The following is a 25,004-nucleotide window of genomic DNA, read 5'->3' on the forward strand; positions in this document are numbered from 1 at the left end:
GCTCATATATTCAAAAAGGTGAAGTGAAGACTGAAACCCAAGTTTCTGTTTCTGTCGATCCATTAATTAAGCTACACAACATATACGTAATGGTGCATATAAATTTTTTGACGAAATGTCTCAGAGAGATCAAGACGAGAGAAAATATGCTAGTAATAAGCTAATGTGCAAACTTCTACATGCATCTCGTACCTAGAACAAGAGTTCTTCGATGTGCCATTGAATTGATCGAGGGGATTAATAGTGTAACTGGTAACATGCACCAATTGTCTTGCTAATTAACTATAAACTGAAAATTATTTAGTGCTACAATATTGGTTGCCAGTGAATTATTTGTAAGCAGAACCGAGGCCCCAAGATGCTCATTGGTGTACAGACAACATGTCGATCAAATACAAAGACTTATGAGGTCTAGGGATGCAAAATCTTTTAAACATTACAAGAAATTAGAGCAGAGAGAGTGAGGGAGAGGATTCAGAGCCGACCTTGGCTTGCCATACATTACAGTCTCTCATCACATTATATCCGCGTGAAATTAATGCATTCGAACTAACTCCTCAACTGTAAAAGCTAGGCCATCAAATGCCATTGCTTTTCTCTATATATACTTATCAACGTCGCCTTTAATCCTCACACACACTCACAGACCCAATACCGGCACCATTCACCTTCAGCCTCCACCATTTATACCTTTCCCCGATCTTTAGCTGTTTCTTCTAGCAGCTGGCTACTTGATCAGAATTCTTTTTCTTTGCTAGGTTTTAGTACCTTTTGATTTCTTATAATTTGGGCATTATGGTGGGAATGGTGAAGAAAATGTGGGTGGTGTGTGTGGTGGTTTTGGTCTTGAACTTGGGGTGGTGCAATATTGGGGCAAGAGCTGAGCCACAAGTGCCTTGCTATTTCATTTTTGGGGATTCTTTGGTTGATAATGGCAACAACAACCAGCTTCAGTCCTTGGCTAGAGCTGATTACTTGCCTTATGGGATCGACTTCGGTGGACCAACTGGAAGATTTTCCAATGGGAAAACTACTGTTGATGTTGTTGGTAAGCTACTCTCTCACTCTCACCAACATTCACATGGTTTGCTCTCCAAATTTATCCTCATAATTGGCATGTTATATTGTCCAAGGCAAATTATAATGTGGTTTCTTAGTTTGGAAGTGTTAAGAGAGACGGAGACAGCAATCCTTATCTATCAAAAACAAGTTTAGCTATTTCATACATAAATCTGACTAGCAGTTCCTCTTGAAAAATTTTAGTCGTTTTACATAGTAGACATGGTTGTTTTATATAACAGATCATGTACATCTTACTATACCCTGATCTCAGTAAATCTGGCATGCATATAAAATCTGCTGGTAAAATATTGCTGCTGAGAAACGGTTTTTATAAACCGATTGCAGTTCTATCTGTATTGGTAGAAGGGTTAGTAACAAAAGCTGGGTAGGCATTTGTCTTGATTTTTCACCTTTTTTATCTTTAGAAAATAGAAGATTTTGAAGTAGAAAGGACGTCTTTCGTTTAAAAAAAAAAAAACAAGAAGTTAATTAAAGACATCCATATCTTGGATTCTTTGATTGGTGGATACACATGCAGCCTTTAAACCCTGGATGGGATTATCATCTGAAATAAGTGGAGTTAGTTTGGTATCAACGAATATGCAGTATTCATCATTTATGGCAATATATTAAAGAGTGTACCTACTATCTGAGCTGTTCATCAGTTTCTTTCAAGCTAGCATCACCGCAACATTTCACCAAATAACGTGGCCGTATAATTCAATTCATTGGGGGTAGAAGAAAAACTACTGCATGTATAAATAGTCTAAGACTTGCGACTTAATTACTAGAACTGTAAAATTCAATAATCAGGATACTGACCACCGAGTGTCCTTTACATTATGATCTGCAGCTGAGCTTTTGGGTTTTGATGATTACATTCCACCCTATGCAACTGCCAGAGGCCAACAAATACTCGGAGGAGTAAACTTTGCATCTGCAGCTGCTGGAATTAGAGAGGAAACTGGACGCCAACTGGTAATGACAACTATTTATTGATTCACTAAAGCACTATGTCATTTATCTTACCAGTTTATATATGTTGCGTGACTCAATTTGGCACCACTTCAAACAAGAGTAGAGAGTGGTCAGATTGACATCGGTAACAACATAACATAATGTCTAACAAGAGAACGTCCTTTTGTATAACATGTATAATGATTCTGTTTTGAATATTGTAGGGCGGTCGGATTACGTTTAGTGGTCAGGTAAGGAATTACCAAAACACAGTTTCCCAAGTGGTAAACTTGCTAGGAGATGAGGACACAGCTGCAAATTATCTGGCCAAATGCATATACTCTATTGGATTAGGCAGCAACGACTACCTTAACAACTATTTTATGCCCCAATATTACAACACCGGAAGTCAATACACTCCGGAGGAATATGCTACTTCTCTTATTCAGGATTACAGCCAGCAACTACGGGTTAGTTCATTTCCTCCCCCTCCCTTGATTTTTTGTCCTTCATAGCATTGTACAAAAGTAGTATATGAGTCTGGTTACACTGAACCAAAAATATCTTTCGCTAGACTGTACATGTGTATGTATTCAAGTACTTAGTAGATATAAGTATGAGATAAAACTTGATGTATACGAACCAGATTACAGATATTCATTAATGTTGGTGGTGTTGGATATGCAGCTTATGTACAATTATGGTGCAAGGAAGGTTGTGTTGTTTGGAATTGGTCAAGTAGGTTGCAGTCCAAGTGAATTGGCTCAAAATAGCCCAGATGGAAATACATGCGTAGACAAGATAAACTCTGCAAACCAAATCTTCAATGGCAAGCTCAAGGCCCTTGCCAATGAGTTCAACACTAATTTCCCAGATGGAAGATTTATCTTCATAGACTCCTATGGCATTTTTGAGGACATAGTAAAAAGCCCAGCACAATACGGTAGATACACATCCTTGTTTTTAATCTTGAAAACACATGGAAAATTTATTTTGTGATAGTAACTTCTATATTATGTGAATTTCTGTGTTAGCCGATTCTGTTGAGAATCTTGACAGAAAGCATCGCTTGTTCTTAATAACACAAATGATTGACCAATTAAGCAGGAAACCCAAATTATTAGTGTGTCACACTCACAAACAACCTAAAGTACATGTCTTGAAAATGTGTGACTAATCCTTTTTGCCCTTTTTATTTCAGGATTTACGAATATAAATACAGGATGCTGTGGGGTGGGGAGGAACAATGGCCAAATCACATGTCTTCCTCTCCAAACTCCTTGTTCAAATCGTAACGAGTATCTGTTTTGGGATGCATTCCATCCCACTGAAGCTGGAAATGCTGTGGTTGCGAGGAGATCATACAAAGCTGTTCGTGCATCCGATGCTTACCCAGTTGATATAGCCAGCCTAGCTGCGCTCTAGTAAATCAAACTACGTCGTTTCAGTCTTCTAGCATTGGAGCATTCTTGTTTGGTTTTTAAGAGTTTTGGAACCCGTCCAAATAGTTATGTATTGATATGTTCGTGTTTATCTGTATTCAAAATGAGTATACCAAGAGATTGTTGGTTCAAAAAAGCAAGTATGCACCAACTTTTTCTCAATTATGTTCTTGTTTTATGAGAAGTCTTGTCGTTCTATAGGATTGACAGGTAAACTGTATAAACCCTGCAGGCTGGGTTTTGGATATCTTGTGATTTTGTCAGGCAATTTCTGGAATACGCCCTGCGCACGCTGCGCCCTAAACGTCCGTTAACGGAAGGGTATACTCGTAATTTCCGGTTTCACAAACGACAAGCAATCTCTTGTGGGTAAAAACTTGTTACTGCCGCGCCATTCATCTCACTTGCCAAGGGCAAAAGGGTATTCTCATTCCATTGAATAACCTTTGGCTTCCACCAGTCTGAATCGAAAGCGGCCAAAGTGTGTGTCTTCTCCGTTTGCTCTCCTTTTCCAAACCAAATCAACTCACAGCACAAATCAAAACTAAGTTACCAATGAATATCGAAACTGCCACCACAACTGCAGAACTTACCCAAGATCATCAACCCAGCTCGGCCAACCATCTGGGTTCGACACAACACAACACAACACAGAGTTTCACTTTCACTCCTTCTCCTACAACCTCACCGGAGAACCCGAGCTTCCCTTCATCTGTAATACTCTCTTATCTCAATTTTCTTCACATAAACTCTAACTTCAACTCAAATTCTCATCTGGGTCTCCCTCTTTTCCTTCTCTGGTCCAACATTTCTGATCAAAATCGCAACTTTAATGATTCCTATTGGTGCTTTTTTCGGTTTTGCTCCTAGTCATTATATCAATTGAGACTTGTGTTGAACTCTAATCCAATTCAAACTCTCATCTGGGTTTGTTTTTCTATGGTCCAATATTTCTGATCAAAATCGAAACCATCTGGGTTCGACCTATCATGCTTCCGAGTTCTGGGACCAGGATAGCTACCGGAGAAAGTCAGAAGTCCGGAATTGCTGCCGGAAACCGAAATTACAGTAAAAATCCCAAACACCCAAAATACAGTTTCTCCAAAACTTAATCGAATCGAACAACTACTTACAGAGACGTGTAGAGGACGAGGAGTAGACCAAATTCCGTATAACATGCACGCTGAACCGCCGCCGGAGTCGCCGGAAATTGCTAGAAAACTAGTCGGAGTTGCAGCGGTTTCTCGACGTCGTACCGTTACCGATTGGATGATCTGAGGTCACGGCTTGCACCTCACCGCTAAGATGGTTCAGTCGCCACTGGTCCGTCGACCTGAGGTGGCCGGAATCGAGAGATGAGGTCGCGTCAAGTTTCAGCGTCGCCGGGTCCGATCTCACGATTCGAGACGCTCGAAGGTTCAGGGTCGTACGATACCGTCTGGTCTTTAATACCCCTTTTTAAAATAAAGTTCGACGGTTAAGATCAAGGGATGAATAATTTTAATGGCTCAGATTGCACCGCGATAATTTCTATTTTTCTTAAATGATTTTTCTTAATTCCAAAACTTCAAAAAATCACTATAAATAACTTGGGTATGCGAAAAATTTTCCGAAAATTCCTACGAAATCATCGTGTCGTGTACTTTATTATCTGACTTTTAAATCGAGGATTCTTCTGAAAATATTCTTGAGCACCTTTTATAATTACTGTGATCGTAAACTCAATATCCATTAACTGCATTTCCACTTCTTATATATTTTCCAGGGCTCACAGTATACTATCTGATACAATTAATAAACAAGTGAGACCATAATAGTAGACATATAAGGATTTTATGGGATCCAAATAAACGAAATTGAAAATCAATAAATTTGAATTAAACAAAACGGTCAACCCTTTATATGCTAATACTTATCTAAGTGAGCGAAACCAAGAGAAGATAAATTTTCTGAAATTTTTACATTGATTGATATAGCTTATGTCCACGAAAGTGTGAGAGCTGACAGCTCGAAAAAAGAAGTTGTGTATAAGTGGTTATGTGCATACTAGTTTTATGTGTATTTAGGGTCTACGGTTGATCACGTAGATCGAGATCCAAACTACGACAAAAAAAATTAAAATTTTGACCATAACCATTTCTTTATGTCATGAGAATATTTAACGGTCGAATTTGATAAATTTTATCTCCTCCACCTTGTTTGTCATGGAAGGTATACATTTACATGGAACTAATAAATTAGACTACATTAGTAGGCATGTAAGCATTTTGTGCGATCTAAATAATCGAAATTGAAAATCAGTTTGACATTACCCATCTATTTAAAGTGTATTATTAGGTAATGTGTAAAAAAATTAACCCGATCTGTCGTCATTTCGACATTAAATTAAGCGGTCAACCCTTTATATGCTTCTACTTCCCTAAGGGGAGCTTAATCACAAAGAGATAAATTTTTCAAAATTTTAACATTAGGTTATATAGCTCATACCCACGAGAGTGTAAGAGCTGACAGATCGAAAAAATAAGTTGCGAGTGAGCGGTAATGAGCATTTTAGTTTTATGTGTATTTAGGGTTTAAGGTTGACCACGTAGATCGAGACCCAAACTACGACGAAAAAAATTGAAATTTTGACCATTATCATTTCTTTATGTTATTATAATATCTAACGATCAAATTTTATAAATTATATTTCCTTCATCTTGTTTGTCTTAGAAGGTATACTTCTATAAGTAACTAATATACGAGTTAAACTACATTAGTGGGCATGTAAGTATTTTGTGTAATCCAAATAATCAAAATAGGAAATCAATCAGTTTGACATTATCCATCTATTTATAGTGTATTATTAGGTACTGTGTAAAAAAATTAACCCGATCTATCGTCATTTCGACATTAAATCAAGCGGTCAACCTTTTATATGCTTCTACTTCCCTAAGGGGAACTTAATCACAAAGAGATAAATTTTCCAAAATTTTAACATTAGGTTATATAGCTCATACCCACGAGAGTGTAAGAGCTGACAGATCGAAAAAATAAGTTGCGAGTGAGCGGTAATGAACATTTTAGTTTTATGTGTATTTAGGGTTTAAGGTTACCACGTAGATCGAGACCCAAACTACGACGAAAAAAATTGAAATTTTGACCATAATCATTTATTTATGTTATGATAATATCTAACGGTCGAATTTTATAAATTATATTTCCTCCATCTTGTTTGTCTTAGAAGGTATACTTCTACAAGTAACTAATATATAAGTTAAACTACATTAGTGGGCATGTAAGTATTTTGTGCAATCCAAATAATCAAAATAGGAAATCAATCAGTTTGACATTATCCATCTATTTATAGTGTATTATTAGATACTGTGTAAAAAAATTAACCCGATCTGTCGTCATTTGGACATTAAATCAAGCGGTCAACCCTTTATATGCTTCTACTTCCCTAAGGGGAGCTTAATCACAAAGATATCGGGTTTTAGAAAAGGTGCTCGAGAATATTTTCTGAAAATTTTCACTAGTGAAATCCTCGATTTAAGGATTGGATAATAAAGTACGCGACACGACGAGTTCATTGGAATTTTTGGGGAATTTTCCGGACTTTCAAGCTATTTTTGGTGATTTTTGGAAGTTTCAGATTAAAGAAAAATATTTTGGAAAAGCAGAGATCAACGTGGCGCGATCCTAGCCATCCTTAAATCCACCGACTGATCACAGCCATCGAATATTATTTGAAAAAGCCATAAGTAGGCATGTAATCAGATGATCCATCCAGAAGGATCGAGAGAGAGAACCAGAGTTCTCTGACCTGACGCTACCCGGAGACCCGCAAAGAGGATCCGACTGGCGCTACTCCGTCCGGCCACAGCACAGCGGCGGACCACTGGAATTCTCTCCTCCTCGCCATCGCCGTCACGCCCGTGGCCTCTGATTGTCCATGCATTGAACGAAGAAGGAGAATCGAAGACCCGAAGCTCCGAGTCTCCTCCGGCGAGTTTCAACGAATTCCGGCGACTACGGTCACCGATTAAGCTGCATGTGGTAGGAAAACTCATCCTCTCGTCAATCTCTATACGTTAGACCAATTATTTTTTTTCAATTCGAACGATTTTGACTGATTGGGTTTCTGGGTTACCTTCTGCTCCGCCCTGTTTTTCAACGCCGGCAACTTCTTCGGCCTTTCTGGGCTTCGTTTCTTGCTCGGCTGCACTCATAGGCTAACAATCGAAAAGATTTCTGGTTGTTGGCATCACACTCACCAGCTCATCTTCGGCAGTGACACAGCTGGGAAATTGGGTTTTCGTCATCTCCGAGCATGGAAGACGTTCTCCTAAAGAGGGCGCGCGGGTGAATATTTTACGTGAAATTCGTCCCGAGTATTTGGGCTGCTGTTCAGGCGAGTCTTTGAGTCCTTATTTACTATTTTCTGCAATGAAGATAAATACAGCTGCGTCACTTCCACAACCCAGACTAACTTTAATAAGGTCCATGAGACCATTAACTCACAGCGGATGTTATGGCATCCAAATTCGGCACTTTGGCCGCCTGAAGAGGAGTCTTAAATCCCAACTTTGGTATTGACACATCACCCACACCATCAATCAACAAAAATGCCACTCTTCTTTTTAGCTGCTGGGGACGCCGCATGTATCTGGGTTTTCAAGAAAAATGGAATCTTTTGCTTTTTTTGGTCTCCTCCTTTGTTTGCAACACAGTTTTGTTTCAAAGCAGAGTCACTGGAGCATCTCACACTTTTGAAAGGCTTCAGTGGCGATCCTTGTTTGGACCTAGAAAGAGAGAATTGCTTTTGGAACTGGGCTTGTGGTTTAAGAATTTGCTAATCGATTACAGAGGAATTGGCTATGACTGAAGCTCTCTATCTTTATATCTCCACTGTATTTATTCTGCATAAAGGTTCAAACTTGAAAGCAGAGGAGGATTGATTCTCAGTACCCAATCGCATTACGATTTTAGAAGCCATGGAAGTGAAACTTTGTGACAGATGAACTCACCAACAACAAGAGCGAAACGATGACGACGACCTCCGGTGACCGAGATGGAGGTGGGTTTTCAGATCAGAGGGAGTAATTTATTCTCCTTGTTTCGGAGCTCTGATGGTCTTTGCCTCTTTGGGATCTCGAAGTGAGAATGGGATTGAGAATTGAGCGCAGAAAGAGATGGACAAGGCACGTGACTACCATTCTGTGGGAATTGTCTTAAACGCCCTCAAGAAATTACTGTGACGGAGTCAGTTTTTACTGATAACGGTAGTTAAGTAGGCAATTACATCAATGACCTTTGACTTCAAAACGTATGGACATGATTGAACCACGACTGCTGGGCCCACGAGGGCGCACCCTACGTAGGGTAGGGCGTATTCCAGCCGCTCCCTTTTGTCAGTTGCATAGTATTATTGTTCCAAGTCAAAATCATCTTTTCCAGCTGTTGATACTAAAAGAGTTCATTGCTTGTTTTGTACGTATTGTCAAAATGTCAATTATTGATATCTCCTTACCATGGAAGGACCATCAAAACCATCTTTTTCATCCCCCCGTCCCAATAAGTTCTATGATCGATGTTCTGGTTGAACAAATGACATTTCGTTCCAGAATAGCCAATGAGATAATTCAAATCTTGTCTGATTTTGAATTTGCATTAGGTCTCAATTATTATCTTAAATAATTTTTCATTAATTGGAAGTTAGGTGAAATGAGAATGTCTTTTTCTGGGTGTCAATGGAATTCTCTTTGTACTATTGTAAATGGTTTTGTCACTTTAATTCAAGGTCGGAATTGTGATGATGATGTACTTAATCTATATGTATTATAGAAACAGAACAAACATTCTAGCTTGACAACAATACACATGACTCCATGTATATGTACTATATAGTATTAAAGAGGGGTTCGAAGTCAAATATGTGATTACAACTCAAAGAATAAAAAAAAAATGATCTATTTAGAATGTGATAAAAGATATATCAGAAGACTAGCAAATGCAATGAGAGTCAGAGCCGTCTCAAACTTTTCGGAGGCCCTTTGCGAAAGTTTAAGATGCGGCCCTCCAAGCTTCAATCTTAATTATATGAAATTTATACTTGAACAAACTCACAATGTAAAATCAAACAACCAACAATGTATAATCAATATCATTAGATGAGCCTACAAAAGAGGCTAAATATTCAATACAAACATAAAGTTGGTAGCAAAAAATAATTACAAAAAGATGCTTTGATCTGAAACCCTCAAAATAACACATTCTAGCAGTGTTGATTGATATTCATTTGAAAATCCATCTCCTTAGCCTTCTCTTCTTACCTGCAAACTGATCAATTAGCTTATCACAATTGATTTTTCCAAGATATTCGTTATCAATCGAAACCAAAGCAAGTCCATTTAGCCTTCCCCTTAAAGAATTAACCAACTTAGCATCTTTTTTCTTCTTTAAGCGTTTTGCATGTCCAGATAAATATTTTCTTTTAGGAGGCATGCTTCTAAATTTTAGCAAATCAATTCACGCAACATCCCCAGACAATTCAAGCAAAATTAGCAAATCAATGTGAAGGAGAGAACCTGATTCCTTGAACTCAAATCATAGTCTGTGACTCTGAGTTTGTTCACAGCTCGACTTCTCCAATTTCTCAATTCTAGAATCCCACAAAATTGCTAGATGGCCTACTGACCTAGACCTTTGCAATCTGGAAACCAAATCAAACCCAGATCAAACCATTAGGAATAATGCATCAAATAATCATTACCGGACCGAGTAAATAACGCAGCAAACATTGATTCAATCATACCTGAGTGGCTGGATAGAAAGGTACTGAGGTCAACTGGTCGATTAGAATTGAGGAGAGGAGAGGAGAGACAGAAGTCATAGACTCGCAGAACGCCAAAAATAGAGGAGGATAAGGTTTGGTTGCGTTTGTGTGGCTGGATAGAGAGGTACTGGCACCCAATTTCACATCATCTTTTTTTTTAGAATAAAGCGGAACTATATTCACATGAGATACGATTACAAGATATAAGTACGGGAGGGTCAAAATGACAATCCACATCCTAATATGAAAGTCAGGAAACAAAAGCGCGTTCACTACTAATTAGCTGCGCTGCCTGTAACTTTCACGAAAGTACATACTTATAACTAGAAAATGGAAGAAGTGGAAAAAGGTCTCCACTTCTCCTCAACCTAAACTAAAGGTGGCCTCGTTAAAACCTTGTTTGTATAAAACCCTGTTAAAAAAATTCCGAACTGAGAAAAGAGTACCACCTATTATAACAATTGGGACCTAAACCAACTCAGCAACAAGCCAACAATCATGAATAAAGGCCGAGGTGAACTACGATCGGCCCATTTCTTTTGTCAAACCCAAATTGAAAGTTTTGGACAGGTAATTGGTTGTAGCCAATACCAGTTCATACTCCCGCAAAACAGGGTGGTTTCTTCTTGTGAGTAACCTCCTCAAAACTTCCTGCAACCGTTCGCACCTCCCGCCGGCGAAACTGGACCGCCACCAGTAGCGAAACACGAAGTTGATAGACGACTGGTTATTGTGAAATTCTTCTATGTTTATTTGTTCATCTCTGTCAACCATGATGAATAGAGTAGAGCAAAATGGAACTCAATCGAGTAACTGGACAATTTGGAACAACACACTATTCAGAAACTGAAGATTTTAATATATATTTATTAAATATAAAACCATTAAAAAAATTGGGCCCTCTAAAGAGGGTCAGGTACTTAGGTGTTGAAATTGTGAACGTTCATCAAAAAATAACTATTAAGCCAAATTGTGGCATCATTTAAAAAAATTGGGCCCTATTTTATATTATTTATAATTTTTAATATTTATTAATATATATATATAATCAAAAAAAAATATTTGGGGTCCTCTCAATTTGGGGCCATGTGTAATGTGTTGTCGCTCATGTTGCACGCCTTGAGAGCCGGCCCTGTGACTTTTACTGCACATTTCGTGAGACAGAGGGAGATAAGGTTTAGAAGATGCGATAAGTAAACTACAGGAGGGAACATAGGTTAATGTATGAAGCTAATGAATAGTAGTTGCTAGCTCAAGAATCATTCAGGAATCAGGACTGCCCATGTGGAAGTTTGTCTGCAAAGATGATTAAGTAGGGCACTAGGGCATGCATGTGATTCAATTATATATGCAGCATAAATCAGGACCACAAATCTTCCGTATAAAAATCGCTTGTTTCTTTTATTACTAAATTCTGTTATCATTTCCATAATTTAAACAGCACGTATCCAATAAAAAATTAAGATTTCTTGTTTGATAGGAAGAAATCATACCGAAACAGGGTGTGCATCAGATAATATATTGTCCATCTCGATCAATTTTCAATTCATAAGGTCACCCCATGAGTATCATACCCCTATTAAATTATATAGACAAAACTCTCTACCTCCCTTTTCTTTTGTGGTCGAATCTCTACCTCTTATTTTGAAAGAGGTGAATATGAGCATCAAGAAAGATGACAAAGCTATAACCAGGTATACGGAAATCTTGGAGGAATGTGAAAATATAATTTCCTTTGTCTCCTTTCTTTGTTTTAAATGATGCCACAATTTGGCCGGAGAGCAACCCATTAATCGAAATAACTATTATTCTTCTTCACCAAAAAATTATGAAATGTATGTCTTGCCTAAACCCGCTAATGACAAATTCTTCATCATTTCATAGCCTATAAAATGCCCACCTCGATCGGCTTTCATTCTCTGCCATCATCGTGCGCGCTTCTTAATAATAACTGATTATATTCTTTAGATTATTGTAGTTAGGTCAAAACGGGGGTTTCTGTTTTCTTTCTGTTATTGAAATGGCTTTTCAAGTGAAACCATTGGCGGTGGTAATTGCTCTATCTTGGGTTTTAAGCATGCAACAGCATTCTTCTGTTAATGGAAAGCCACAAGTACCTTGTTTCTTCATTTTTGGAGACTCGCTGGCTGACAATGGCAACAACAACTTGCTTGATTCTCTGGCTAAAGTCAACTACACGCCGTATGGTATCGACTTCCCTGGTGGCGCAACAGGAAGATTTACCAACGGTCGAACCACCATCGACGTACTATGTATGCACCTCTTTTCTTTTCTTTTTTATCTTTTCTTTTTTAATTGAGATCACACGGTTCTCCCTTGGCCATCAAGAATAGATTGATATTTAATTCCGATTAGCTTGCGTGGGCGGGATTCGAACCCGAGTATGGGTATTCCATACCTAGAGAGTCTTACCAACTCCACCACTTGTGGTGCTTATGCACCTCTTCTTTAATTACCCTCATTTTCTATTTTACAGTTATTTATATACATGCAGGACGTTACAAACTTAATTTTGAGTTGCTCTGATTTTAAAATTTTCTATTGCAAATATTCCCATTTTAACTGTCTGAATTGGGGGTGAAGTTTGCTTTGTGCTCTCTCAAAGAGTACAGTAATAACATTATCTTTTCCTTTGAGGGACCCTTTTGGTTGCGAAGCATGTTGACATTATTCATCTACATGTCGTTTAAGCATTAATCCTTAAAAAGACCATGGTTCAGAACCTCAAATCCCATTTAGAACTCATTTTCACTAATTCGTGTAGAACGGGGATGGCCATGCTATATATGTACGTAGCTTAAGCTTTAGGGGTTTAGCAGTACATGTGCAACAAAAGCGCATATTAAGACTTATGCTTAATTGATTGAAATATTTCCCACGTTTGTTGGCTTGCTTCAAAACACTATGGTAGTTTGTTGGCTTGCTTCTCTTTGTATTTTTTGCTGTTCTGACATTTTTGGTTTGAGAAGCTTTTCTAAGCCTGCTTTGATTTTTTGCTAGCTAATAGCTTCGACTTAATTACCCTTAAGTCTTTAGGGTCAGATGAAGTGATTATCTACCATGATATTGAAGTCATGATTCCGAAAAAACTGTTCATTCGAAACCTCAAAGTGGTTATGCACCTAGTATCTCTAACTTAAGCTTTTGGATTACTTTAGTAGTTGTGTAATAAAACCAAATATAACACTTGTATATACTAATGAAATTTTCTAATTACAGCTCAACTTCTGGGTTTTGACAACTACATTCCACCATTTTCCTTGCTTAATAGCTCTGACATACTCAAAGGACTGAACTATGCTTCTGGTGCAGCAGGAATTCGCAAAGAAAGCGGGAGGCAATTGGTACTTAATACTGGTTCCTCACGAAATCTGCTTTGGGCACACTTGAAGTGTCCAGATATATGTCTTATAGTTGTTCTTACTTTGCAGGGTGCAAGAATCAGCATGGACAGACAGTTAAAGAATCACAAGATTACAATCTCCCGGATTGCTGACATACTTGGAAAGAAGAGGGCTAAAAAGCACGTACACAAGTCCTTACATTCAGGTGTAAAAAAGTGGTTGGCCAAAAAATACTTAAGCAAGTGCTTATATTCAGTTGGAATGGGCAGTAATGACTACATCAACAATTACTTCTTGCCTCAGTACCATGACACCAGTAAAAAGTTTACCACTGAGCAATATGCCGAAGCCCTTATCAAACAATATTCTCAACAAATAAAGGTAAGTAGTAATCATTTACCCTAATAGATGTCCTTGACTATAATTAAATTAACAACCAATTTTGAACAGATTCTTTGGTTCTTATTATGTTCGTATAGAAGTTGCACAAATATGGCGCAAGGAAGGTGGTTTTGGTTGGAGTGGGACTGATAGGCTGCACCCCAACTGCAATTTCTGCTGGCACAAATGGGTCTGCATGTGTAGATATAATGAACCTTGCAGCTCAACAGTTTAACCAAAGGCTTGTATCACTTGTGGATCAGCTCAACAGCAATTTGACAAATGCAAAGTTCATCTATATTAACAGCTTTGAAATGGGTTCTGGAGATCCTTCAGCTGCTGGTACGTAGTCTGACATATTATACAGTCAAACCATGAAAATAAGCTTGAGTTTCGTCGATCTAATCAATGGTTTGAGTTTATTATAACAACATAATATGTTTTACGAGACAAGCTAGTGTACTGGTGGGTATGAGATACCCTCATTTACAACTATTTGAAAACAAATTTACAAGTATTTGAACCAAAATTACAACATTGAGAACAAAAGTTACCATATTCATTTACACTATTTACATATAGTTAAACAAAAATTACAACATTGACAACGAATTTGTTCAAAAGCTTGTAAAAATGTCGTAAGAGGTGTAATTACCATTATTAGAACTAAAATTACACAAAGTAGGACTCAAATTACAACTTTGACAACAAAATTTGTTCTCATTTTTGTAAATGTGGGTATGAGATACCCACCACTACACTAGAATTTTCCATGTTTTACTATTTCATTTGACATATTAATTTCGTACTCTATTTCTAATATTTCATGGTTTCATCACAAGATATGTAAAAATGAATTTTAATTTATTTTGTTTGCAGGATTTAAGGTTTCGAACGTCGGGTGTTGTGCGGTAAATGAAGTTGGTCAATGTAAATTTGACCAAACTCCATGCAAGAATAGGACTGAGTATGTGTTTTGGGACGGATTCCATCCTACTGAAGCCTTGAACCAAATCACTGCAATAAGATCATACAGTAGTGCTATTAATCCTGCAGACACTTATCCAATGGACATCAGTCACCTTGCTAAGCTAAAATTTAATCATAGAGTAGCTGCTTATTAGAAGTCATGCAAAATTGCAATCAGATAAAAATAAGGCAACTTTTGTTTGCGCTCGGAGTTTTTCATCATTATACGTTATAAATTCAATATACTTTTGTTTTAGAATGATGATAATTTTTTTAAGTTGATAACAAATTAATCAACTCATGAATTTGAAAGTAGATTTCGATTTCTATTTTATAAATATTATAACTAAAAAAGTATAGGATTCGATGTGCTTCTTTATTTTTTTTTGTGGCCTTGTTGCTTTTGACTGATAGTAATAAAAGAATGAGAAGGCAAAACTCTAGCTGACACAGGTTTAGTACTCAACAAATTATTGTTGAGACCTTGATCTCTAGTCGCTTCCATCGCTCCATTTCAATGATTATCGTGTGTCGGACACAAGGATTGTTTTGGCTCCCTCGAATAAGTTCACACCATATTCTATAAGCATGTATATATATAGAACAAGAAAACACTAATTCTGGAGCTCGACAATGAAATGTAAGAAATCAAAGATTATAAACTCATTTTGAAGTTAATGTCCCTAAATCCACAATTCTGAACCCAGTGCCGCCCAAAGGCCACACTTCCATACAAAACTAGTCAATTGGAAAATAAATTATTAGGTCAACTATAATTACACAGAAAGCAGATGACCTCTAGGTGCATGCATATCAAATTGGGGTCATAAATGATGAACAAGGCCATCAGCAATGGCCCCTACATGGGGCGGCTCGGCCTATGTCCATCCTATATATGAAGACACTCACCGAACTTTCGTTTCTTTGCTGCTAGTTTCTCAATCTTAAATGATACTAGTACAAACACACACTCAATAATGCATTTTTAAAATAAAGCATACAATTTAAAATTTAATCATAGTGACCATGGCAGAAATATTGGCTTTTTATTTTTAATATTTTAAATAGTCAATGAATCAAGGTTAAAATGTTAAATAGCAGCCAAAATCAAGCAAGTTTCTCAAACCAACAATTTCACAACTAATCTATAGGTAAATAAGGATGGACATCCTGAATTCCTAAAGATAAAAGCTAGCCAGCCTGCAACGAAGAGGACGAAAAGATGATTGAATCAATTTCAAGCAATTCAAAAATAAATGCGGTGAAGAACTAAAGCAAATGTCATATATATAGCATATAATAAAAGTTAGAGCCATGTGAACTCAATTAAGAACAAAAGAGAAAGGGACATATCCAACAATTGAGAAAAAGATAGGTATATATGGAAGGTAAAATCTTGCCTTAAGTTCGTGGGATTTGAGAAAGAAAATTGTCAATTAGATTAATGCAAAAATTAAGAAGGTAATATATGCATTCATGAACACACGATGATAACAACGATTAAGAAGGGATGGTAGTAATTTTTCTCTGGTTATGGAGGAAGAAGGCTGAGAGAGAGGTGGGGTGTGTGTGTGTAAGTGCAGCAAGATCGAAGTTTGGTGGTGGGAAGTTGATTTTTCTTTCGTCGGAGTTTGATCGTGGTGCATGTGCGTTGGATTGCTTGATGATATGGTGGCCAGGGCTGCAAGGTCAGCGGTGTGGCAAGGGATGCAGAGGATCGTCACTCCACAGTGACAGCCTTCGCTTGGATGGGAGGCGACTACTGGTAGCGGCGCTGAGGCTCGATTAGTGGTCGGAACTTCGTGATCAATAGGGGATCAGAGTTTGCAGTCGTTTTCTGGCCATTTGGATTTGTACGTGCTTCAATGGCGCGACGGGCAAGGCTGCTGGACGGGAGAGCTGGTGGCGAGGGTTTAATGGAGGTCGGACGGCATCGCTCAGCATGGTGGTCAGCGGCGATGGTGCATGGCAGAATGGTCGCGATGGTGGCGACTACTTATTAGATGCGGCGGCGTGGATGGCAAAGGCGGTATGATTAGGGTTAGGGCTCTGTCCTATTTTTTGGGCTGGAGTTTGTATCAGTTGGGCTTGGGCTCCACTGGGTGGGCTTGAGATGCAAGTTTTGGTTTTTACATTTCCTTTTATCTTGAAAGGATTCCTTTTCTTTTTTAAGAAGGAATTCGTAGGGGTCGTCAACGGGCCGGCCCGGCCCATTCATAGCGGGCTTGGGCCGGGCCGGGCCTTGCTATATTTTTAAATAATGGCGAGCCGGACTTTATTAAAAATCGAAGGATCCAAGCCCGTCCATATAAAGCGGGACTTGCGGGCTTTTTCGGGCCGAGCCTTGCGGGCTTTATTTATAAATAAATATTTAAAGACACAAATATTTTTTTTTTTTAATCAAGCTTTGGAAATTCATTAGATAATGATCAAATACAACCAAAGATACATATCTATATTGGACCAACAAAAATCTATATTTATATATAGATACTAATTTATTGATAAATAAATTTTTAAAGACACTAATTTTTTATAAATCTATATTTATACATCATACACTCCAAAGAGCAACATATAGCAATTCAAAGAAAATGAGAAAACTGACCGTTGGATGTGATTATTACAATAAATTATATGTGTGGTTAAAAATTTAGTCAATTTCACCGTAGTTTCGAACCCGATCGGATTGGTCAACCGTAGTCACTTGCATGTTTTCTTGGTTGACTGATGGCGTGATGACCGCAAAACTTGCTTATTTTTTTACATCACGTTTGTAAATATTTCATCGATGGATGTGCGTGGACATAAGATAAAAAAATTCAATTTTAATTACAAATACATTGGCATGTACCAATTTGGCTCTTAAAGTGTATGACTTGGTACATTGCATTTAAATTGTTGAGGTTCATTCTAAAGAAAATATGAAGTGGAAAATGAATTTGGAAAAACCAACCGTTTGATGGAGAGATTGTAATATTTTATGGTGGTTGTAAAAAATCCAGCCAATTTGGTTTTCGTTTCGAATTCGATCAACTAGGTCAAACCTAGTTACTCTTATAAACATATATTTATATATCACACACTCCAAAGAGCAACCTCTATCAATTCAAAGAAAATGGGAAAACCAACCGTTGTATGTGATTATTACAATAAATTATGAGTGTGGTTAAAAATTTAGGCAATTTCACCATAGTTTCGAACCTGATCGGATTGGTCAACTGTAGTCACTTGCATGTTTTCTTGGTTGACCGATGGCGTGATGACCGCAAAACTTGCTTATTTTTTTACGTCACGTTTGTAAAAATTTCATCGATGGATGTGCGTAGATATAAGATACAAATTTCAATTTTAATTACAAATACATTGACCTATACCAATTTTGCCTTTTAAAGTTGTATGACTTATACATTGCATTTAAATTGTTGAGGTTCATTCTAAAGCAACCATGAAGTGGAAAATGAATTTGGAAAAACCAACCGTTTGATTGAGAGATTGTAATATTTTATGGTGGTTGTAAAAATTCCAGCCAATTTGGTTCTCATTTCAAATTCGATCAACTATGTCAAACTTAGTTACTCTTACAAACCTATATTTATATATCACACACTCCAAAGAGCAACCTCTACCAATTCAAAGAAAATGGGAAAACCGACCGTTGGATGTGATTATTACAATAAATTATGAGTGTGGTTAAAAATTTAGTCAATTTCACCATAGTTTCGAACCCGATCGGATTGGTCAACCGTAATCGCTTGCATGTTTTCTTGATTGACCGATGGCGTGATGACCACAAAACTTACTTATTTTTTTACATCACGTTTGTAAATATTTAATCGATGGATGTACGTGGACATAAGATAAATATGTGTGTGTATGTGTCTATATGAATATGTAAACACACACATTTATATCTATATATATATGTACATATATGTAAACACACACATATTTCTATATATATGGATATATATATATCCATATATATAGAAATATGCATGCAGACACACAAACAAATATATGTAAACACACATATTTATATATATATGGATATATATATATATATATATATATATATATATATATATATATATATATATATATGCATGCAGACACACAAACAAATATATGTAAACACACACATATTTCTATATATATATATATATATAAACACACACATGTATATATATCTATAAACACACACAGTCACACACACATATATCTATATAAACCTAAATATATAAACACACACACACACACACAGATATATATATATATATATAATAGTTTACGGGCCTAACGGGCTTATACGGGCCGGGCCGGGTTTCAAACCCCTAAACCAAGCCCGGCCCTCTACCCACCGGGCCTATGGTGGGCCGGGCCGGGCTTTTGGCCCTCCGGGCAAGCGGGCCTCCATCGGGCCACTTGGCCCGCGAGCTTTTTGATGAGGCCTAGGAATTCGTATGTCTTCAGTTTGGAGGAAAATGTTGCTAAGGTCCCCCCTATTGTATCTCTGCTATTTTATTCCTTCTTCAGTAGTGTAGGGTGTATTTCTGGATGTGTTTAAGTTTCTTAGCCTAAAATGGTCGAATTACTTTAGTAATGACTCTATATAACAGCTCTTATGATTAAGAATGTATTAGTTGACTATTCCTCTAAAAAATGATTAAGAAGGTATTATGTGTAATTTTGCTAAAGTTCAATATTAGTTGACTATTCCTCTAAAAAATGATTAACAATGTATGATTAGAAGAAAAAACTTATCGCCTCCAACGAATTTCTTTTTGGGTATGAATTTTCTTCTTGAATATTTGAGCATGCACTGAGTCTATGGAAATATATCAAGAGAAAGAATGGAGGTTGATGAAAGTGGGACAGAACCGTTGCCATGAATGTGGGAGGTGCAGGAATGGATTCTGAATTTTTTTAAAATAAAAAGTGGGCAGTTTTTCATAGGAGTTGGTAGCTTTTCCCACATACTTATCTGGTTTATTTTGGACAAACGTACTTATTTGTTTCAAAATTTCACCATTATTTTTTCTTTTTTAATTTTTCTATTTATTTTATAATTTGACCATATTATCTCTATCTTTTTTTATGAGTAGTAAAGTTTTTTAATATTTCAAGGTTATATTGGTACATCTTTTCTGTTTTGGCTGACAAAACGTCTTCTCTTAATAATAACTAGCATTTTTCCACACATGCTCTGCATGTGCAAGTTATTAAATTTTTTTTTTTCAGAAAATAAAAAAGAAAAAAGTTGGTTATTGCAGAGAAAAGAAAATGGGAGAGAGAAAAGTCGGTTGTGGATATTTTTTTTTCAAATTTTTTTAATAAAAATATATTTTGTAAATGTCTTAATTATCCTTGTGATTTAATTAATTTTCAAAGTTTATTAATCTTCTAGGGTTAATTCTGTCAAAATTTTAGATTTTGGCTAACAAAACCTCTTCTCTTAATAATAGTATAGATATAGGAATAAATAGTATCACAGTTTGGAGAGCAACCCTTCGTTGAAATAACTATTATTCTTCTTCACCAAAAAAATATGAAACGTATGTTTTGCCTAAACGAGCTAATGACAAATTCTTCATCATTTCATAGCCTATAAAATGCCCACCTCGATCGGCTTTCATTCTCTGCCATCAGCTTCTTAATCATAATTGATTATATGCTTTAGATAAGTCTAAACTGAGGATTTCTATTTTCGTTTTGTTATTGAAATGGCTTTTCAGGTGAAACCATTGGCTGCGGTAATTGCTCTATCTTGGGTCATAAACATGCAACAACATTCTTCTTGTGTTAATGGAGAGCCAAAAGTACCTTGTTTCTTCATTTTTGGAGACTCGCTGGCTGACAATGGCAACAACAACTTGCTTGATTCTTTGGCTAAAGTCAACTACACGCCGTATGGTATCGACTTCGCCGGTGGCGCAACTGGAAGATTTACCAACGGTCGAACCACCATCGATATATTATGTATGCACCTTTTTTTTTAATTGAGATCACACGATATCCTCAAAAACTTTTTAGACCCTTAAACTAATCCGTAACGGGGTGTCATATCAGAACGCTTCCTAACTCCCCCCTCCCACCAAGAATAGATTGAATTTAATTTCAATCAGCGTCGGCGAGATTTGAACCCAAATGTAAGGGATCAGCGTGGTGGGATTCGAATTCAGGTGTGGGGTTTAACACCTGGAGGCTCTTAGCAACTTGATCACGGTGTTATGCTTATGCACCTCTTCTTTAATTGCCCTCATTTTCAATTCTACAGTTATTTATATACATGCAGGACGTTACAGACTTAATTTTGAGTGGCTGTGATTCTAATAATTTCTATCGCTAATATTCCCCATTTAATTGTCTGAATTGGTGGTGAAGTTTGCTTTGTGCTCTCTAAAAGAGTACATAAATGACATTATCTTCTCCTCCATTATGGGACCCTTTTTTCTGCTAAGCATGTTGGCATTATTTATCTATGTGTCGTTGAAGCATTAATCCTTCTAATTAACATGGTATCATAGTTTAAAAGACCATGGTTCAAAACCTCAAATCCCATTTAGAACTTATTTCCACTAATTTCATGTAGAAAGGGGATGCACCTATAGGCCATGCCATATATGTACGTAGCTTAAGCTTTAGGGGTTTAGCAGTACATATTAAGACTTATGCTTGATTGTGCACCTACTATCTCAGACTTAAGCTTTTGGATTACTTTAGGAGTTGTGCAATAAAAACAAATATAACACTAGTATATGCTAATGAAATTTTCTAATTACAGCTCAACTTCTGGGTTTTGACAACTACATTCCACCATTTGTCTTGCTTAATAGCTCTGACATACTCAAAGGACTGAACTATGCTTCTGGTGCAGCAGGAATTCGCGAAGAAAGTGGGAGGCAATTGGTACTTAATACTCAATTCTCCATGAAATCTGCATTTGGCACACTTTGAAGTGTCCAGATATATATCTTAGTTGTTCTTACTTTGCAGGGTGCAAGAATCAGCATGGACGGACAGTTAAAGAATCACGAGATTACAATCTCCCGGATAGCTGACATACTTGGAGAGAAGAGGGCTAAAAACAACGTAAACAGGTCCTTACATTCAGGTGTAAAACAGTGGTTGGCCAAAAAACACTTGAGCGAGTGCTTATATTCAGTTGGAATGGGCAGTAATGACTACATCAACAATTACTTTTTGCCTCAGTACTATGACTCCAGTAAAAAGTTTACCACTGAGCAGTATGCTGAAGCTCTTATCAAACAATATTCTGAGCAAATAAAGGTCAGTAGTAATTATTTAATTAAACAGCAATAAAGGTAAATACATTTACGTACCCTAGTAGATGTCATTGACAATTAAATTAACAACCAATTTTGAAAAAAATCTTTGGTTCTTATTGTGTTTATGTAGAAGTTGTACAATTATGGAGCAAGGAAGGTGGTTTTGGTTGGAGTGGGACTAATAGGCTGCACCCCAACTGCAATTTCTGCCCGCAAAAATGGGTCTGCATGTGTAGACATAATGAACCTTGCAGCTCAACAGTTTAACCAAGGGCTTGTATCACTTGTGGATCAGCTCAACATAAATTTAACAGATGCCAAATTCATCTATATTAACAGCTTTGAACTGGGTTCTGGAAATCCTGTAGCTGCTGGTACGTAGTCTGACATATTATGCAGTCAAACCATGAAAATAATTAAGCTTCAGTGTTCATAGATCCAATCAATGATTCAATGGTTTGAATTTATTATGACAACATAACATGTTTTACTATTTCATTTGAAATATTTCGTACTCTATTTCTAATATGCCATGGTTTCATCACAAGATATGTAAAAGTGAATTTTTATTTTGTTTGCAGGATTCAAGGTTTCGAACGTTGGGTGTTGTGCGTTAAATGAAGTTGGCCAATGTAAACTTCACCAAATTCCATGCAAGAATAGGAATGAGTATGTGTTTTGGGACGGATTCCACCCTACAGAAGCCGCGAACCGAATCACTGCAATCAGATCCTACACTAATGCTATTAATCCTGCAGACACTTATCCAATGGACATCAGCCACCTTGCTCAGCTAAAAATTAATCATAGATTATCTACTTATTAGAAATCATGCAAAATTGCAATCAGATACAAATAAGGCAACTTTTCTTTGCGCTCTGAGTTAGTTATTGTCTTACATTATAAACTCAATATATTTTTGTTTTAGAATGATGAATGATGATAATTTTTTTTTTTTAAGTTCATAACAAATTAATCAACTCATGAATTTGTAAGTAGAACTTGATTTTTATTCTATAAATATTATAACTAATAAAGTTTATGACTGCGCGCATATGTTTTTTTTTTTTTACCGATAATAATAAAAGAATGAGAGGGTAGCTCTCTGAAAATTCTAGCTGACACTGAATAAATGATGACGGTTATTGTTGAGACCTTCTCCAGTTACTACCATCTCTCCACTCAATGATTACTGTGTGTCGGACACAATGATTGTTTTGGCTCCATCGAATAAGTTCACACCAGATTCTATAAGCATAGAACAAGAAAACACCGACTTTGGGGTCATCATTCGGCCCTTGGCCCCTAAGTCTGCCCCAAGCCCAACCGGCCCGACTCTTTTCAAATAGGGTAGGCTATGGGACATGTAAATGAAGCCCAGCCCGGCCCGGCCTTTTAAATCGGCCTTTCAGATAGGGTAGGCGTGCCAGCACCGTGGGGTGCAGTCGTCGGGGGAGTCCCTTGACCTGACTTCTTCTTCAAGCGTTGTGGACGAGGAGAGCACCAACCTCGCCATAAGGTTCTTTTCTATGCCTTCCGAGAAAGGACTTCTTGCCTTACGGATAAGGACTTTAGGTGTGATCTCTTCGCGTCACCGAATCGATACTCAACGTTGTAGGTTGAGCAGAGCAATCACTGGGAAGTTTGGAGAAAGCACAGGGTTTGCTAAAGCGTGACTTTAGCTTCGCTGGGTTGCGAGGGCGTTACCCTTGCTTCGCTGGTAGTATCGGTGGCAGTGGTACTGACAATCGGCTCTTGGAGAGACTGGGACTGGAAGTACGGTCGCCGGGTTGATCTGGTGATGCTGACAGTCGGCTCTTGGAGAGACTGGGACTGTCGCGCGGTCACCGGGTTTCAACGAGGTTGAAGGTTTGCTCCGGGGAGGCATTGTAATTGCTAGGATTGATTGATTTGAGAGAGGTTCTTTATTGTATCGCTTTAGCCTCTATATATAGGCTGCTTGCTGATTCACTTTCCAAATAGGAATGAAATACTATATTTTAGGCCACAGTTATTGGCCTTGAATCAAATCAAAACTCTTAATAGTTTTGATAGCTATCGTACAATAATTAATAATTATCCTCCTTTGTCGCCGCTAGAATGTAGGCAAGGTTAGTTGCCTCTTAGAGTCCTGGACGTAATCTTCCTCTTGGATGCGGTAGGATATGCATTAACTGCATGTATATATTCTCGCGGGGACTCTGTGATCATGCATAATTATATCACCTTTATTTATTGCAATCCCCTTGAAGTGTTTCACGTCCACCTTAATTGCTTGACTGCATGGGAAATCTTGGTTCCTTGCATCTTATTGGCTGCAAATAGTTTATGGCCCACCATGCTATCTCTTCCTTGATTGTCTCACCATGCATGCATGTATATATGTGAATATGTTAGGCACGTATTGGCCTCTTCTTGTTGAATACAATTAAAGGATAATTCATCCTTCCTCAATCTGCTTCATCTGTTCTTGATTGTAATATGTGTGGGGGCCTTGATTCCTTACTTAATTGGTCCACCATACCTTAATTGAATGAGAAGTATATATATATATATATATATATATAGAGAAAAGTTCAATCACCGTCCCCAAACTATGCTGCCAAGGCCAATTTGATACCCGAACTCTCAAAAGTATCAATGTGATACCCAAAGACATATTTTGATATCAACGTGATACTTCCGTCAAAAATTCCTAACGGCTCCGTTATTTGATGACGTG

The 25,004-nt window shown here is 37.4% G+C and overlaps 2 protein-coding genes and 2 long non-coding RNA genes across 4 annotated transcripts; 3 read left to right on the forward strand and 1 right to left on the reverse strand.

Annotated features, from left to right (window-relative positions):
• The first annotated feature begins 615 nt into the window (after nucleotides 1-615).
• LOC133729369 (GDSL esterase/lipase At1g29670-like) lies at nucleotides 616-3,623 on the forward strand. The gene is made up of 5 exons (XM_062156878.1): nucleotides 616-1,048; nucleotides 1,916-2,040; nucleotides 2,244-2,489; nucleotides 2,707-2,962; nucleotides 3,221-3,623. Exons 1-5 carry the CDS (start codon nucleotides 796-798, stop codon nucleotides 3,442-3,444), a joined length of 1,104 nt encoding a protein of 367 aa, XP_062012862.1. The 5' UTR covers nucleotides 616-795; the 3' UTR covers nucleotides 3,445-3,623.
• A 3,224-nt stretch (nucleotides 3,624-6,847) lies between these two features.
• On the forward strand, nucleotides 6,848-9,010 carry LOC133729368 (uncharacterized). The gene is made up of 2 exons (XR_009856346.1): nucleotides 6,848-7,499; nucleotides 7,675-9,010. It is a non-coding gene; the product is annotated as an uncharacterized LOC133729368 (long non-coding RNA).
• A 563-nt stretch (nucleotides 9,011-9,573) lies between these two features.
• Nucleotides 9,574-11,043, reverse strand: LOC133729370 (uncharacterized). Its single transcript, XR_009856347.1, has 2 exons — nucleotides 10,258-11,043; nucleotides 9,574-10,155 (listed from the first exon to the last, which is right to left on the reverse strand). It is a non-coding gene; the product is annotated as an uncharacterized LOC133729370 (long non-coding RNA).
• An 881-nt stretch (nucleotides 11,044-11,924) lies between these two features.
• LOC133731292 (uncharacterized) lies at nucleotides 11,925-23,221 on the forward strand. Its single transcript, XM_062158699.1, has 10 exons — nucleotides 11,925-12,551; nucleotides 13,519-13,643; nucleotides 13,731-14,024; nucleotides 14,123-14,366; nucleotides 14,904-15,145; nucleotides 20,690-20,972; nucleotides 21,778-21,902; nucleotides 21,990-22,283; nucleotides 22,413-22,656; nucleotides 22,864-23,221. The coding sequence occupies exons 1-10, from the start codon at nucleotides 12,299-12,301 to the stop codon at nucleotides 23,106-23,108; spliced, it is 2,349 nt and encodes a 782-aa protein (XP_062014683.1). The 5' UTR covers nucleotides 11,925-12,298; the 3' UTR covers nucleotides 23,109-23,221.
• The last annotated feature ends 1,783 nt before the right edge of the window (nucleotides 23,222-25,004 follow it).

The sequence above is a fragment of the Rosa rugosa genome, chromosome 2, assembly GCF_958449725.1.
Source record: "Rosa rugosa chromosome 2, drRosRugo1.1, whole genome shotgun sequence".
NCBI lineage: Eukaryota > Viridiplantae > Streptophyta > Magnoliopsida > Rosales > Rosaceae > Rosa > Rosa rugosa.